The sequence below is a fragment of the Labrus mixtus genome, chromosome 1 (genome assembly GCF_963584025.1).
Source record: "Labrus mixtus chromosome 1, fLabMix1.1, whole genome shotgun sequence".
Lineage (NCBI taxonomy): Eukaryota > Metazoa > Chordata > Actinopteri > Labriformes > Labridae > Labrus > Labrus mixtus.
Window position 1 is genome coordinate 15,648,017 of NC_083612.1, and position 17,966 is coordinate 15,665,982.

Sequence of the window (17,966 nt, forward strand, 5' to 3'; positions counted from 1 at the left end):
AGTGTGTTGGATGGGGGGAAGGGTAGGAAGAGGAAGAGGGTGTGTGTGTGTGTGTGTGTGTGTGTGTGTGTGTGTGTGTGGTTGGTGGAGGTGGGGGTGAAGAATGCTTGGTATGTGCGGACGACAACAACATGAAAGGCGGCGAGTGTTCAGCCCAACTCATTGTACGCGTCCAAATCAAACGCAAAAACAATATGTGACGCATTTTATGTCAAACCACGAGCACCGGCCGCCTCGATAAGCCTTTGCGATAAAAAACCAAACCACCATTGCTTGTTTTCACGTCGCGGCCACGCAGTTTATTTGATGTGAACCACCCTGCAGTGGCGGAGATGGTTTGGTCTGTAGTAGGTGGGACTGCCGAGCGGTCTGCTGCAGGACGTCGTAGATCAATGAACCGGACCAGAGGGTTGGTCCATCGCCTGGTGTGCATCTGACTGTATAGATGTGTCAGTATACCTATGCGGGACCGAGGCTTTGATACTGTTAATAACAAGCCTATTCAGAATGCGGATGTTTTAAACCCGACCGGTTATATTACAGGCTCCTCTCACCGCTCGGATCCCGTCTCTTTAAACTGGCTCATCGCTGCGATTTTTTTGGAGGGGGAAATAAAATATCTGTAACCTCCAGGATGATCTTTGCAAACACGGGCAACCCACTGAAGACAGCCAATCGTAAACAGGTAGGCCGAAAGAGCTCACACAAATTCTTCTATTTTTTATTAGACCATTATTCCTGCCTTCGTTTTCTCCTCTCCGGTAAAGGCTTCGTTTGAATAGCACAGGCTGGCTATTAGCAGCCACAAATGACATTGGAAAGCCCTTTCTACCTAATATGCATCTATATCACATCCTTTTAAACGTAACATGAGTTATTGTCCTTAAAAAAAAAAAAAATGAGATCCTCTCGCCTCAGTCGACTTATCTAAGGGGAAGCTGGTGCTATGATAAGCTACATGGAGAGAGATAAAAACCAGCTGCTGACCCGATCTGTCGCTCTTACAACCGAGACTTTAATTATTACGTCCATATAACCTTGTTTGCCCAGTCACTCGCCCCACTGTGGTCAATATGCATGACGGTTATTGTAGTCCATTTGTTATAGATTAATGCAAAAGAGGAGGGCTCAGTGTAATGTAATGTGTGTCAGTGTGCTGGGGGTGGGGAGGGGGGGGGGGGGCAAGCCTGCCTCCTTCATTTTGACCTCTCAGGTGAACAAAAAAAAAAAGGTAATTGAAGGCCGGGGCCCTTTGCTTTTCCATCACACCTTTTTGAATTAGGTGGGAGATTGGAATGGAAAGCAGGCACAGAGGTGAGAGGCAGCTGATAATATAGATAACCCCCTGATGATAGAAATCTGTACCCTGTGTCAAACGACGATCGTGGATTCAGTTTTGGAAAAAAAAAAAAAAAAGCACATAAAACTGAAATATGTATTCCTCACAATGGACTGTGCATTATCATAGAGGACGAAAATGTGCGGGCAGTCTGATGCGAGTCCCTGAACGAGCTCTCAGTGTAGGTGTAGTGCAGGTTTTAATCAGCTTTAAGGTGTGATGATGCCTCTGTGAAATGTACCAACCTACAGCTGCCCTCTGATGGGAGTAGGCGTAAAAATCTCCGAGGCCTTGTGTGAACCCTTGGTGGTCTCAAAGTAAGCATGGTAATTGCATACCTACAAAAAATGTAAGGCCTCTTCTTGAACAGGCCTAGCAGATGTTCCTGCCACAGCAATCAAAAGCAATAAAGAAAAATAGCTGCTTTGAGCGTTTAACCATCACATGACAGTGGATGAATATGTCAGGGATTCTTGTTGGCACAGTTGTACGCATGGCTCTGATGGAGTGGATTGTCCTTTGGTTATGGACAGATGGTGTGATTCTGCCATGCTTTTTGTCTTTGATCTGATCTGGAGAGGGTTTGGGGTGGCTCGGAGCTATTTTAATGAATGAGTAAGGGGAAGGAAATGCTTTGCAGGGCAGTAATGCGGGGTGGTTTGGCTCAAAAGTATGAATAAAACAGTTGATAAACACTACGGCAGGATGTGGGACGTAGATTTAAAGGCACGCATACAAGAATAGTTGCATTTGATGAACAGGTGCTGCTGCGATTGGTGGACAAAATCATCTTTTTTGCAACAATCAGGAGGTCAAACCTACCTGCCATTCGGACCGTAACACTGGTACAAGACTTATTCAGATCCTGGTTTTAGGTTAATGTAGAAAGAGGGCAGCCTAAAAGTACTACATTAAAAACAACTAGAAACCCAACATTCATAGTATAGGAATATTACCAACCAGCTGAACTCCAAAGTATCAAAGTGAAAGGTAGGAACTCTTTTTTTCCCCCTGGTGATTATGTTGATATTAAAGAATATAATATCTAAATGTGATTTGTCAATGTGCTACTGTACGAGCAAATTTGATCAATTCTCCTGAGCATAGTTAATTTTTTAAACGCTGAATGTTTTTATATATCGATACATTCAATTTATACTGATGTCGTACGTTAGTACTTACTCATATAGCTTGATCTGGTATCAGTCCCAAATAGGCTATTCCTGGGCTGCTCTATTTCAATTAAATCAATTATATATTTAATATATGTTTAGCACCGCACATAATACTGAATGTATCAGCTTGACAATCAGGACAAAAGGAGGAAGCTACCCCACCTTTTGGGAGATTGACTGTCAGCGTTTTCACACATTTTAGGTCTACTTGAAGACTGCAATTTGTTAGTCTTTTTTTTGTGTATAAAAAAAAAAAAACTCTCCATACAATCCTGATTTTGCCTGATACATTTAAGTCTGACACCGGTTTCTTCCACACTGTGCCGCACAAAGCCTTTGATTTAACTTTACGTATCAGATCCCTCTCGATAACAGCCAACACCCATTTGATTGAGGAAGAGAAGGTCAGATTGGTGCATCCCATATATATATTTTTTTTACAAGCTCATTATGCGTTTCTAATGTACATTTTGAATCTGTAAAGCAACTCTGATTGTCATATAAATGTAGTCAAGTTAAATATACGTCTACCTCTGAAATGTCAAGGAACTTAATGTCTGTACAGTAAACACTGGACCCTTCTGCTGTTTCGGTCATTAATCATTCAAATGTTTTTGTGGATCATCGATGAGCAGTGTAATCTCAGGAAGAGAAGCTAATGACTTCTAAAGTAGCCTGTACATGAAATGATAAAGTCAGACTGTGTGCTCTCTTGTGATCTCTGTCGACCTGGCATTCAATTAGATTATGTAGCTCCCATAAACTTCCTAACAGTGGCCTTCCTGTGTGCAGTCATACCCCATGACTCCGTCCAGTCCCAGCAGCAGCAGCAACAGCAGCAGCACAGGCCTGGAGCAGCTCAGCAAAACCAACCTGTACATCCGCGGCCTGCCTCCTGCCACTACAGACCTGGACCTGGTCAAACTCTGCCACCAGTGAGTACACCACACAGTTGTACATGAGAACAATGCAAATGTGTACGCCTAGCAGTGTTTTGCAAGTGATATGCTTGATTCTTGACAAACGTGGGGCAAAGGAGGGCTTAAGATATCACATCATTATTACCATCCATGTTTTGATGAAAGTCTCCCTACTGACAACAGACCCTCAACGTCCAAAAATACAGTCTTTAAAACATGCAGTGGAGTCGTAGTTGTACGACTGAGACATGGTAGCAATAAAGTAATCTTCTTCTATAACTGAACCATTTATATAAATAAGTATTATTCAAAAAGTATTTGCTCTTTTGACAAGTGTGGAAGGAGAACCATTGATGCCATTCTCATGCCGGCATGGCAAATAAAGCCAGGAAATGGTTAGCTCAGTTTAGCTTAGCATAAAGACCGGTAACATCCAACCCCATGTAAAATGTCATCATGTCATTTTTAAATATCAGATTTTGAAATGTCTCTTTGTGATAGTCAATGGGTTGTAAAGATATGCTGTTACCGTTAAACAGAGGCATGCTAGCAGTAGCCCCGTGTCTTTGTGCTAAGCTAAGCTGACAAGCTGCTGGTGTTAGCTTCATATTAAACCTACTTCAGGTACGACTGTCGCATCAATCCTGTCATCTAAGTCTTTGTGAGAAAACAAAAAAGTTTCATGTAATGTTTTGTGTGTTTAAGCTTTTATGCTAAAGGTTTCACAGCTGATGTGATGTGAAGTGTAATCTTCTTTTGTTATTCACAAGACAAGCACTTTGTAACTTTAATTAGAAGATTGCTGTATAAATAAAGTGTATCAACATTATAATTATTATCATTAGAACATTCAGGATTTTACATTATATTTCATATAACCCCTAAATGATTAAAGATAAAGAAACGAATTAGAATTAGACAAAAGTTTTGGAGTAAAAACAAAAATGTTAGCATTCAAAAGCAGACATTGGTTTGACCAAAGAATGACGCAGAAAAAGCTTCAACCATCATACCGCTGTAAACAGAGACACACATGGAAAAGTCATAGCTCTACCATGGTCTGTGTAGCAGGCTGGTAAAAGTGATTGTTTTCTAAAAAGGAAAAAAAAAAAAACAGTCATCAGAACCAGCCCAGTGAACATGTAGGCCTACAAGACATGAGACTATGGGCTTCACTCCCAGCGGTTAGTGTGGTAGATACCATAATTATTGGAGTTTTGTCTCCTCTCTTTCCCTGTGAATCACAAGCATATGGAGCGAGGCATTCGCCCATGTACGCAGCGGCAGCAGCAGCAGCTGTTTGTGTCCTGTTTGCTTGTGTTTTGTTCATGTTCCCAATGGTGTTTGCCAGCACAAAGCAGAAATGAAAGCGCTTTTCATAGCAACAAGGTCTGAATGGAGATGTAAGCTAGGCATTCTGTTTGTTTGGGGTGTGCTCTCAGATTGCAGCTTGTGCCACAGTTCAACTTAAAGTCAGTGATAAAAACAGAGGCGCAGACACTGAAATTGGATTTAAAACGTTTGGCGACAAGTCGGGGTGATATAGTGAAATAACCAGGTATCACCAATATTAAAAACAGCTTCATGTTATTTTTCATAAAAAAAAAACGTACTTGTGCACGCGTTGTTTCACTCAACTGAGATCATAAGTGAAAGTGCCTTCTCTACAAATTCATATGAAGTCAGCTTTCAATGATGTAACAGGAACTTCTTTATTAGGACACATTTGATAAGATATTAGCCCCAGTGTCACTTTCTGAAGATATTTCACTGTAATATGTTGTGTGTTTTTTTTTTTTTGCCTAGGTATGGTAAGATTCAGTCCGCAAAGGCGATCCTGGACAAGACGACCAACAAATGTAAAGGTCAGTAAGGACGTTAGCTCACCAACCACTTCTCAAGGCTGTCTGATTAGCTATAAAGAAGTGTATTTAAGAGTTTAACACTAATTCTCAGGTAGGGCGGGAGCTGCATGTTTCGGCATGTCGTCTGATAAACAGTTCTGTTGGTGGTGTCAAAGTAACTGTTGTTTTCACTGTATGGTCAAAACAAATCAAATCAGAGTTTAAAGCATGCTTTTAGGACAAGACACTTGATATGAAGTCATGTTGATATGTGAAAGCACGTTGTTTTCGGTCCACACTTTCCAGACGTCCTCTGGTCTGATCCAGAACCATGAACAGGAAACAGTGGATGTGTCTTCTTGCAAAGTCTGCGCCGCATTACAAAGCAATGATTACACACGCTTAACCGAATCAAAAGCAGAATATGATAGATTGCATAACTCAAGCTGGTTTATAGTTTCTACTAAACAAATGGAAACTAGTGAGTGATTGGGAGAAAGGAAAACACACAAAAAAAAAATCACAAACATCAGCTTTTGTTTTGGGGAATGGTGTAAAGGTATGCAAAGTATGCGTGTTTGGCCAGTTAAACACAAACACTAGTCTTTGTTCTCAAAAGAGACGTTTTGAATTCAAGAGAGCAGGAAGTGACTGCCTCCTGCCAAAAAAAAAATCATCCCAGTAAATTTCTACTCGTCATTCCAAGATTTTGTAAACAGACGAGGAATGAGAGAACTTTACATTGCAATGGTTGCACTTTAATTAGATGTTTGTCCCTGACATATAAACTGATGAATACATAAATAAATAAAAAATGTAGAGCTATTACTCCAATTATTTTAGAAATAAATGCAAAGACAAATCTTTTTTTTATATTGATTTGTATTGTTAATACAGACCCATAAAGGTGTATCATCATTGACAATATCAGAGATAATTATAAACCGTATATATGAACCACCATAAGAAATGATAATAAAATAACATGTACAAAAGATGGCTTTCTTATTTGATAACAATGGTTCTACTGACTCCAGGTTACGGCTTTGTGGACTTTGACAGCCCTGCAGCTGCTTTGAAGGCAGTGCACGCTCTGAAAACCAGCGGCATACAGGCCCAGATGGCCAAGGTGAGTTTAGTGTGTGTTTGTGTGTGTGTGTGTGTGTGTGTGTGTGCGCATTTTTGACTGTCTTGTCTGTGTGCTTGTGTCCGGTGTGTGTTGGAGAATGACATTAGACTGGTCACATGACCTCAGCTGACAAGCTGTTCTTCCCGTGACCCCATTTACTTTCACTGTAGAAACCAGATGTCACGTCTCTGTCAGCCAAAGAACCTGTCAGTCAGTGTGACACGTTCCACACAGAACCACCAGACCACACACTAACACACACCACCCTGCTGAGGTTGTGCTGTGTCGACTGAGCAGCTTCTTTTTTTTTTTTTTACCAGAATTATTACTATGTCACTGAGTATTAACAATTATCATTCATGCATACTGATGTAAGCTGAGCTGCACTGAAGCACTATAGCATCCTAACCGCTGCTTTGAGCCATTCTTGATCCTCTGTGACTAATTCAAACTGAAGCACACCCGTTTCTCATTTTTCAGAAATATTTTTAGATGACAAACACAGTGTTATGTCTGTGATTTGTCCTGCAGTGGGCAGAGGAAATAGTCTCCATCATTTAATTCATTGCAGTCTCCTCTCTCTCTCTCTCTCTCTCTCTCTCTCTCTCTCCCTGCCCAGCCTGTGTTTCTGAGCTTAAATTCACGGCTGAGAGTTCAGTGATGAAGCGCTGCTCTCCTGAGACATGCATGTAGCTGCGCTGTTTGGAACAAACTGTTTGTGTGTCGTGGTAGCTAGGCTACACTGCTCTCCTGCTGTTTCTAGGGAAGACTGAAGAGGCGCTGAGCTGCACAGCACAGATGAAGTGTGTGTGTGTGTGTATGTGTATGTATGAGAAAGAGCTTATTAATGTATGTTTAACCAAATGCTTTCCTCTGACCCTTACACATACTTGAGGAGGATGTCAAATCCCTGAGACGCACAGACATGTTTGGTGTCAGAAAATAATATTTTGGAGAGTATTTTATTAAGTCAAGAAATGACGCAGAGCTACCATTAGTCCGAATCAGATGCATTTGCCAGTTTGTTTAATGTAATACCATTTTATAAATCTGTTAATGTTATTCTTATGATGTATTTGCCTGTTTATTACATGTTTAAATCCAATGTAAGGAAGTTGTCTTGGTATCTTGGTGCTTTGTGGGTCATGATATTCATGTTCATTTCCTTTTTTTTTGTTATGGAAATGTGTAAATTATAATTTGAAAATGAAAAGACAAAGAGAAATTTTAGGTGTTGACAACAAAGAGGAAATCTTTTTTGCCTTTTGCACAGTATAAAGTCCACACGTGTGTAATGTTATATCACAATAACCAAAAAATATGCTTCATGTATTCAGATTCAGAAGTGGAGATTTTAAGGTTAAAGTGACCTTTAGTGTTTTTTCTTGATTCTTGAGAGATTGTGGTTGGTTTATTAGCACGACGCTCTCTTTCTTTAATCATATAAAACATGTGGCATGCATTGCACTTCTTCTTCTCTGTCCTCTTTCTTATTCGAGCAGCAACAGGAGCAGGACCCCACGAACCTGTACATCTCCAACCTGCCTCTCTCAGTGGATGAGAAGGAGCTGGAGAACATGCTGCAGCCGTTCGGCCAAGTCGTCTCCACACGGATCCTCCGAGACTACAGCGGAAACAGCCGAGGAGTGGGCTTTGCCAGGTCCGTCCCAAAAGATTCGAGATGAAAGGAGCACTCAGTTCTCCTCTTCAGCCAAATTTAAAGACATTTTAGAATAAACCTACAGATTCTTAGTTTTTTTTTTTTGTGATGAAAGAAGAGCTGTGCAGTGACGCTATGAAGCTACTGCTGAGGCACGATCATTTGTAGGCTAAGCTATGCAGTCGCATTGGATTAGCTTAATGTTTTTTTTTTTTTTCACATTTAATTAAAAAAAAGCATTACTTTTTTATGCAGTTTCATGCAAGTGCAGTTAAACTTGTCTTTCAATCTGACCGTTAAACCCATATTACTCCAGAGGTGTCCCTGCTGTCTGTTCAAGAATCTGAAAGTGTAGCACAACCATTGTCACAACAACTGAAGCCAAAAAAAAAGAAGTGAATAATGAGCTCCTGTTCAGGCTCTTTCTCACCCTGCCAAACATATTTGTTCAATTTTAACAAACGTGAACTAGAGTAAAATGAAGAGGGGAATGGTCATTAGAGTCACGATACAACTCTTAATGGAATATTACTGTGAATTACCTCTGTGTGGTTAAATGACGAGTTGTTGTTGTTTGTCCCCTCTCAGGATGGACACCACCGAGCAGTGCAACGCCGTCATCTCCCACTTCAATGGAAAATTTATTAAGATAGCTTCTGGAACTCTGGGTAAGTAAGACATTTCTCTTTCTGTACTCTTCCCCCTCCTGTGATTGATTGTTGAGTGACTCTTGCATGTTTCTTTTTGTGTTTTCAGCTCCCTCTCAGCCCTTGCTGTGTAAGTTTGCAGACAGTCAGAGGAAGAAACATGCTCACAGCGGGTTCATTCCCAACGGGCAGACAGGAGATCTCAGACTAGTATGTATCTGCATTTCATCTCGCATGCATAGTAATGTTTTGCCCCCTCCCTGCTACCTGAGAACGACAACTGAATTGAGTTTCTATTTTTGTGTCATGGATACAGCCATTACAAGAAATTATAAATGTCTAGAGTCTGAGTGCTGGCTGTACATTTTTAATGTCAAACAATTGAAAATCAACCTGGAAAATGTCAAAAAATCAAATTTTTTACCTTCATAGTCTGTTTGAAACATTCTGATAAATCTATGGCAAACATCTAAAGAGCAAGTGTGCTGGCATATCTTCCTGCTGTTTACCGATTGCCCTGCACCTACTATACGTTATGTGCATATAATCAGCCCTTTAAAAAATGCTGATGGAACCATCATGCCACAGAGAAATGATATTAACTACTGACATTTCTTCTCAGGCTATGCTCTTTTAGTGATTTCTTTAAAACTGTATCGAGTATTTTCTTGTTCAGTATAATTTGGAAGTGAGTCCTCCTCCATCATACCTCTGTATGTTACTGAACATTGAGATGATTTGGTTTTAGATTTTTGTTAAAAATGCTTCATGAGTAACTCCACATTATTGTCTGTTTCCTCACTTTAGGGTGCAATGACTCTTACCTATGACCCATCATCAGCAGCCATACAGAATGGGTAAGTTACGTTACATTATGTAAAAAAATACTGTGTGTTGGAACGGCCCCATGCACAGAGGCTGTGGTCCTCGTCGCAGCGACCGTGGGTTCAAATCCGACCCTGGCCCTTTTTCTGCATGTCGTCCCTCCTCCCAACATTTCCTGTGTCTCTTCAGCTGTCCTATCCATTAAAGGCTAAAAGGCCCCAAAAATAGCATTAAGATAAAAAATACTGTGTGTTTCCCAGGTATTATTCTTCTCCGTATCCAGTGACCAACAGGATAATGGCCGTGCAGCCGGCCATGTCTCCCTACATGTCTCCTGTCTCTGCTTACCAGGTACTGCAAAACATAACCAAACAGCCTGAGCTGAATTTATATCCCCTCTCTCTCTCTCTCTCTCTCTCTCTCTCTCTCTCTCTCTCTGTTGTATTTGAGGTTAATGGTGTATTCCTGCTTCTGTGCGCCTTGTACAGGTGCTATACCTTTATGAGTAGTTGTTAAAGCTGCATGCCGACACCTCACACTCCAGAATCTCAACGTGACAGTGATTTCTTTTCATCTTTCGGTATTCAAAGAGTTTGGTCACCCTGAAACCACATAATACGACAGTAATCTAGTGGTTCATAGACGCAAAGTAGGCCAAGAACTCCTCCTCCTCTTCTCAGCAGAGACAGTCATCTTTTCTGAGTAATGCTTCCCCTGAATTGGGTTTTTGTTCAACTAGGTTTTGAATCATTACTCCATGTGCAACAGAAACCCTTCTGACCACTGACAAGATCTGTCACATGAAATGAATTTGAATATGGGGATGACTCAGAGGGGTCTTGTTGTGAAGTGTTGCTACACACAGAGGAGGTTTTGAATATCACCCTCTCCTAGATGTACTTCTGATGAACCCACAACATGTTTTGTACATTCCTGTCAAGTAAACATGTTTGTCATGCGGAGAGGTCATCAACCTGGTACATTAAAGGCTGCATAGTCTAATAACACTTTCTGTATGAGCTTCCTTGCATTCGGAAAAGGAGTTCTTATCTATTCATAATCAAGCCGCAACTTCTGGTGTTGAAAAATTAAGCCAAAGCAGAAGCGCAAAAAGCTGCAATTCCCCTTGAGGCTGACTGCAGGAGACAAGGAATCCCAAATAGGCTCCATATTAAAATGTCCAACTTTACAGCAGAAATAAACATGTTTACAGCCTGGCTCATTGACGGTTTGGGTCTTTATAGCTGATTTCTTTATTCATGGAAACTGTAACTGGAGTATATTTTCTTATATCACATCCGTTTTCATTATGTTAAGGCTAAGACTTCTGCATGCATTTGCATATCCAGGGGCGTGGCTGATTTAAATGACAGATGGGGGCGTTGTAGCCTAAGGCTTGCCTCAGCACCACCTCTTCTTCTGTTGCTAGATTGATCAAAAGTTGGGTAAAGATAGCATTTCCAAAATGAAGCCCGCCCTCGTTGGGCTTCATAATGCCTCCTCAGAGACCAATGGGTGACGTCACTGACACTGCGATGAACCACTGTTCATAGCTAGTAACGGCATATACCCATGCTGACTTTTTTTATGAAAAGAAGGAGGCAGGTCTGCTGAAATGTCGAAGAAAGAAAATGGAGTAGATGATGCTTTGTTAAGGACCCAACTCATATATAATTCAGGTGCACACACCCAGACAACAGGCAAACCAAAGCTCTCAACCAGTGGGAGAAAGTGCAAGTTTAACCACACCTGCAGCTTTTTATGGCAGGATTTAGTTCCACTTGTAATGTTGTTAAAGAGGCGAGTCTATCTGCATCAAGTCTTTCTGTACATTTGACTCAATGTTCCAGCTTCTCTTACTCTTCCTCATATTAACATTTGAAGCCATTTTTGACTGCATCATCATCTTGCCTAGACATTGAGTTTGAAGTGCACAGTATAATTATTTTTGCTTTGAGGGTTAGTTGGAAGCGACAACAAAGACATGTGGTTTAAAGGTTAGCAAAAAAAGAGCTTTCTGGTTGAAAGCAGTAGAGAGGGGGGGCTTTTAAAAATGTAACAGAGGCTTCGCCGGCTTTTTTTGGTCACAGGTGATGAAGTCAAGCCAAAAACTTTGCACCTTATAAAATAAAATGAAATATGGTATCTGTTAGTAAATTGCTACCAGATAACCACGGACACTTCAATCTCCTTAGGAGAGGTAGGCTGATGTGCTCACAGGTTCTCACAAACATTTCAGGTCACAGGTATGATGGCAAACTGTAGAGCTAAACTGAGTTTGTTTATTCACCAAACGCTAACTCAAAATCAGACACGTGGGCACAGAACAACAGGCAGAAATATAAGGTTTATGAAGTTTGGAGTCAATTTTCAAAGGTTAAGGGCACTGTGGTTAGTTTTAAAGTTCACTAATATCATGATAACAGAGGAGCAACAGCGAAAAGATGAAGACTGCGGATGTTTTTTGGCTGTCCTTGCTGACCAAGGTCCTTAAGCAGGATAAGTGGCTTTAAAAGGGTGAATGGATGGATGGATCCGGTCCAAATGTATGTTTGCAGCCAAATGTATTATTAAACTGATATCTTCCTTGTATTTCTATTTCAAACAATCCTTTTGAAAGTTAGCTTACATTATACAACTTTCATCCTGGACACGCCAATAACTCTCTCTTTCCATCTGTTTCTTGTTATTCTTCTCTCTTTAGGTTCAGAGTCACTCTTGGGTGGCACATCAACCATATATCATGCAACACCCGGTAAGGGAATAACAGTATTTTTTTTTTTTTTTTTTTCATACTCTCATTCACCACCTCCTGGTACAGGAAATGGGCGTGTGGCGCCTCTAAAGCTCTGAGCTCACAGAAACTCTGAGTGTTGCTCACTGCTGACACAATAGAACCAACAAAACTTCCCAAAAATGTCAGAATGTCAGAGAAGCACAGAGCTGAGGCGACTTCTGGGAAAAGGCCTCTGTGTATTTACATCTTGTAAGTGTGTGTGTGTGTGTGTGTGTGTGTGTGTGTGTGTGTGTGTGTGTGTGTGTGTGTGTGTGTGTGTGTGTGTGTTTGAAAGAGAAATGGAACAACTAAAAAGACTTTCAGTCACTGCCCCCCCCCCCCCCCCCCCACCCCCCCACGCCTCCCTCTCTGTGGATCCAGCAGGAAATGCCTGAAGCAGAGACAGTCTTGTGACTCTTTGACTCTTCCAACAGATGGTTTCCAGTGGAACAAGTGTCTCTGCTGATCTGCCCCCTCCCCCACTTTTTACTAGGAAATGGTCTAGTCCCTGAAGGTGTCATATTTAAAGGGATATGCCCCGGTCTGAAAACCGACCAGAGCTGGCAACATCAAACCTTTCACATATTTTATCCCCCCCCACAGAGGCAAAGACTACTTAACGTTTACCTCAAAGTAATGTATGATAAGAATGAATGCTGCAGAAGTGCTATTATACATTTTGTCAGACCTCAGAGCCTCAAAATGTATTTTTTTCTCAACTAATCTCTTAGACTTTGGATAGGTTTTAAACAATAACTTGTACTGTATCTATACTCCACTCTGCCTGTCTTGAGTTTTTGCAGCCTATATGTAGTATTTTATATGTGGTGTTTAAGGTATTGTATGTTGTGGACAAATAAACATGTCCGCCTTTTGTTGCAGGCTGCTGTGATGTCTCCCTCTGTGGATCCCTCCATGTCACTGCACCCCTCAGCCATGATTACTCAGCAGATGGGGCAGCTGTCTCTGGGAAACAATGGAGGGGTGAGCTGAATTCTGGGATATCAGAAATCACAAATGTTCAAAGAATTGTACAGTGCCCAACAATGGAACATAATCAGAAATATTGTGAATGAAGTGTGACAGTGGTTAAACATGTAGCTGTGAAGATGAGGTCAGAATACTATTCTTTCTATGCACAATTTATTCCTGATGATCGACGGTTTGTTTGTGTTTGGTTAACACATAAATGAAGAGCACCGTCTGATGAAAATCATTGCGCAATCCCATGTGAAGCAGAATTTGTCCAAAAGACGAGATCTCTTTGTTCATTGTTACAGTCACATAAATTGCAATTAGCTTCAGAATCAGGCACAGCGTCGAGCTTTTAGCAATGTAAGATGCCCTTGAGCTCCAGTGGGTTTGACCTTATTAATGAATTAATCCCCTTCTTAATGTCTGCATGACAAATGATCAGAGACTATGACTGCTTCTAGATTTAGATCCTAATGAAATAGATACAGAGTTTATAGATGCCCATACTCCCTCATACCTCATGTTTTCTATATTTCTAAGTCAAATTGTGTTTGTTGTAGGTGAATCTCAAAAGCACCCTGAATCAACAGAGTTACATTTACATTTTTTTCCCCTACAGTATATTTCAGCCAACCCCGGTGTCCAGGGAGCTTACATGCCTCAGTATCCTCCCATGCAAGCAGCACCTGTAAGTCTTTTATACTCGTGTCACATTTGCCTTTTACCTTCTGTTCATTTAGCTGAGATTTACTTTAAAACAATATTTGTTTTAGAAAATAACAACAGCCCACGTCAGTCCAATCATCTGGTATCCATAGAGCTTTGTGTGTGTGTGTGTGTGTGTGTGTGTGTGTGTGTGTGTTTGACCGCTGAAACTATCAATTATCTCTGCAGTCTAAGCACAGTGATTATCTCACTCTAAATGAGAGATGCGTCTTTGCTTTTCAGGAAAATGGCACGCCGCAGCAAGTGGATTCTTCCAACAACTCCTCTCCTTACAGTCAGCTCAGCAAGTAACCACAGGTACGCGTCCGGTTCAGTCGCAGTCTGTGGGAGGTCAAATATAAAGCAAGGTGTTTTTATTAGCAGCAATACGGCCACATTGAATGACCCCATGGGAACTAAGACTTTACAGAGCCATCGGTAAAAAGAGTATAAGCTCACATGAAACTACCAAGTTAAATTGATTATCAATCCTTTGACTGAATATGAACAAAATAATTCATCATAATCACATCCACCGCAGACATGTTAGGGAAGTTTATCAAGATAAGATCCAGATTATAATACTTGTCTGAACGGATCCTCAGAAACATTCAAATCAATAACATTCCCCTCTCCCTCCTTGGAAAGTCCAGAATCCACCAATGTGTAAATATTTTTCTGACAAAGTGGAACTCCTTGTCAAAAGTTTTTGATCTGGAGTATTTGGTTTCAGCATCACACATGTTAAGTCACACAGTAGATGACATTAGTTTCTTAATTAGTTAAACAATGCTTTTATGAGCATGTATGAACTCTCATTCGAGATGCGTTCAAGAAGAAACTTTCATTCTTCATCAGTTAATATGAAAAACCTTCTTTTTATCAGCTTTCTAGCATACGTGATTATGCACAGCTAATGTCAAACATCCAGGTCCAGTTACATGAAAAACACATTTATGAGTTGAGGACTTAAAATAAGCAGAATAAAAACCTGATCCTTTCAATATGAGACTTTTAAGACTGTATGTCTTTGACTTATTCTTCATTATGTTATAGTTTCCATTTCAATGCTTCTATTCTGTGACATTACCTTTAGGCTGTTAACCGCTCTGTGAGCCTGAGGGCAGGTGGGAAGCTGCTGATGACATCACCGCGATGACGTCACCGCCTTCTCTGTTTGGACCAGATACATGAACTATTTTGCACAGCCCCGATGTTTGTGGTGGAAAATGAGGACAGTGTCAATGGACTCAAGCAGTTGGTTTATCACAGAAAACAAACAAAAAAAAACAACAACGAAAAACAAGATTTATTTTGGTAAGACACCACACGCTCTTCTTTTTCTCTATTTTCAAGGATTCTCAAACAAATGCCAGAGGACCCCCTCCCCTCCCCCCCCCCCCCCCCCCCCCCCCCCCCACCAACCTCCACCTTCACAACCCAACCCCTATGCCCCACAGTATGATGTGATGTAGAAATGCATGAAATTGAGGAACCCACCCCCTCCCTCACAGTTTCTTTGGTTTTTATAGCTCCTTTATTTGTGATGTATGAAAAACCTTGCAAAAACTTGTTTGCACTGAAGTTTAAAGTTTCCGAAAAGCTTCATCGTGGTTTCAAAAGTTACCACAGAATAGTTTGGAAAAAAAAAAAATCGATTCATGTTCAACTGCATTTATGATGACACACGTGACCATTTCATTAGGATTAATGAATTTATCATTGGAAAATGGTGCCTTCCTTACGTCACATCAAACATCCTCTGACATGTTTTCATTGAACTTGATCAGGTGTCATATTTCTATCTGATTAATCAAATGTACCAGTGAAATCATGAGATTAATATCAAGTGTTTCGCTATCTAAGTCTTCTGGTAGCAATAAAGACAATGAGAGTCCCAGGGCAATACTGAGAAAAAAGAAAGGTGACAAACTCAAAGCAAGGTAATTCCTTATTTTCACTCTTTCCTTTTTTTAAACTTCAAGGTGTGACATAGAAAAGAAAAAAAAGAGCCGTACTTTTATGAAACAACAAGTTTTACACCCTACGGACATCTTTTAGGAGGGTTTTTTTTGTTTTTTTACTCTTGTGGTCGGTGTGACCAGTGATCTACCTCATGGTTCTGCTGGAGTCTGCTGGTGTTTGTTGTGGGGTTTGCAGGTAAAGCCCCTCTTTTTCACTACAGTGGATGAAGCAGAACAAAAAAAAAAAAAGCCACGCTCAGGAGCTGGCTAAATAGGACTTCTGCCGTTTGTCTCCAACATGCCGCGTCTCTCTTCCTGATCTGCAAAGAAACATTGTACTCTGCTTTACCTTCAATTTGTCTTTGCTTCTGTTCTGGTATTTCTTTTTCCCCACATGATGAGTGTTGTTCAGTTGTTAGGCTCTATTTTAGAGATTCAAACTATTAGCTTCTCCCTAAAATAGTTGGTTTACGATGTGCTTGAAACAGATGATTGCAGACTACATGTGTGTACTTGGTGCATTTCTCTGCCTTTGCCCTTCTAGACAGATTGAGATGACTCAACACTTTTCCTTCCCCTTTCTTTATTTCTTTGAAAAGAATGAAAGTCACTCTGTCGGGTTACACTGCTATTGTAAAGCTCTCCAAAAGTTATGCAAAAATCGGACTATTTGGTTGTACAGTGGCTTCATGGCAGGACTATATGACTAAACTAAGTCTCAAATATGAACTCATGCAATAGAAATGCAACAATCATGGATGAAGTACTTCTAAAGCTGCAGTATTTCATCAGAAGTGGATGAAAACAGCGTGTGCTTCAAAGGTCAGCTGTTTGGAATAAGATTTGTAAATTATAAACATCCAGGGCCAAAAGTGAAAAAAAGTAAGATGTATTGTTTGATTTGCTATTTTGTCTATAATTTGATGATTTCAAGAGTAAGAACTGAAAATGTGAGACAAGAAAAATGCTCAAAGCTGTACGGTCGGTCGCGGTGCTTTTCCTCGATCTAGTACTGTAGCAGTAAACGCTCACCATCGGAAAAATACAAGCAGTAATCCAGTTTTTACTGGGTGTACTTTCCCATTCTGAACTTTTGCTGCTCAAAAAAAAAAAAGAGAAAAAAAAAAGAAAAAAATCTTGTACATGTTATCCCCATTGCTTCCCCTTTCACCTTCAACTGATTCTCAAATGATCTTCTCCTTGCTCTCTCCTTTGAAAACATTGGAATAACAACAGTGCTGAATAAAAGGCTCTTCTCTTTCTCACAAACCACTCCTGTCTCTTTCATTGACTTTCTTGTTATGATCATTCTGATGTTATGAAAATCAATTTAATAATCGATTGATCTGATGATCATTCTGAGAACTGAGTCTATAAAATTGGGATAAATGCAAAGCCCAAAGTCCATCATTCCTCTGAAGATGTAAATCTGGATTGAAATTGTTCAGCTGGCTAACGTAGGTTTTAGCAAATGCTTAAACACCATAAACAGTTTTTTTCACTGTCTCCAAATGAAAAGAACAGCTAATGATAACTGTAATGTTGGACTGTGAATGAATTTATCAGTGTTGGGACATCAATGCAATCTATAAAGATTGGTTATATGTTGTTACCCTTTTTTTATTGTTTTCGTAATATTCTGTTGGGGGGGGGGGGGGGGGGCGTATTTGACAGCTTTAATAGGAATGCTTATTTTGGATATTGAAAGCTACCTCCAAAATGACAGAAAATGATACACAAATGCTTTCACATGCTGAGCAGTACTACGCTAAAAAAATATCATGGGGGGGCTCGTGGCACAGTGGTTAGTGCGCGTGCCCCATGTATGGAGGCTGCAGCGGACGGCCCGGGCTCGAGCCTGACCTGTGGCTCCCTTCCCGCGTGTCATTCCCAACCCTCTCTCTTCCTGATTTCCAACTCTATCCACTGTCCTATCTCTCCAATAAAGGCACAAAAGGCCAAAAATAAATCTTTTAAAAATATATATATATCTTAATGTGTTACACG

At 40.5% G+C, this 17,966-nt stretch overlaps 1 protein-coding gene across 2 annotated transcripts; it reads left to right on the top strand.

Moving 5' to 3' along the window:
• Positions 1 to 333: 333 nt before the first annotated feature.
• On the top strand, positions 334 to 17,231 carry rbms1a (RNA binding motif, single stranded interacting protein 1a). 2 transcript variants are annotated; one of them, XM_061035148.1, is made up of 14 exons: positions 334 to 685; positions 3,289 to 3,449; positions 5,241 to 5,299; positions 6,316 to 6,407; positions 7,910 to 8,067; positions 8,656 to 8,735; positions 8,824 to 8,924; positions 9,522 to 9,571; positions 9,800 to 9,890; positions 12,244 to 12,294; positions 13,198 to 13,299; positions 13,910 to 13,978; positions 14,239 to 14,313; positions 15,092 to 17,231. In XM_061035148.1, the coding sequence occupies exons 1-13, from the start codon at positions 635 to 637 to the stop codon at positions 14,305 to 14,307; spliced, it is 1,134 nt and encodes a 377-aa protein (XP_060891131.1). In that variant the 5' UTR covers positions 334 to 634; the 3' UTR covers positions 14,308 to 14,313; positions 15,092 to 17,231. The 2 variants fall into 2 exon arrangements, with proteins under 2 accessions (XP_060891131.1, XP_060891137.1); XM_061035154.1 differs by having other exon boundaries at positions 340 to 685; positions 3,307 to 3,449.
• The last annotated feature ends 735 nt before the right edge of the window (positions 17,232 to 17,966 follow it).

What these genes read in the sequence shown, in the direction of transcription:
- rbms1a (XM_061035148.1), top strand. Translation starts at nt 635, where the DNA reads ATGATCTTTGCAAACACGGGCAACCCACTGAAGACAGCCAATCGTAAA. An exon ending in GACGACCAACAAATGTAAAG is followed by an intron (nt 5,300 to 6,315) that starts GTCAGTAAGGAC and finishes TACTGACTCCAG; the next exon opens with GTTACGGCTTTGTGGACTTT. An exon ending in TCAGCAGCCATACAGAATGG is followed by an intron (nt 9,572 to 9,799) that starts GTAAGTTACGTT and finishes TGTGTTTCCCAG; the next exon opens with GTATTATTCTTCTCCGTATC.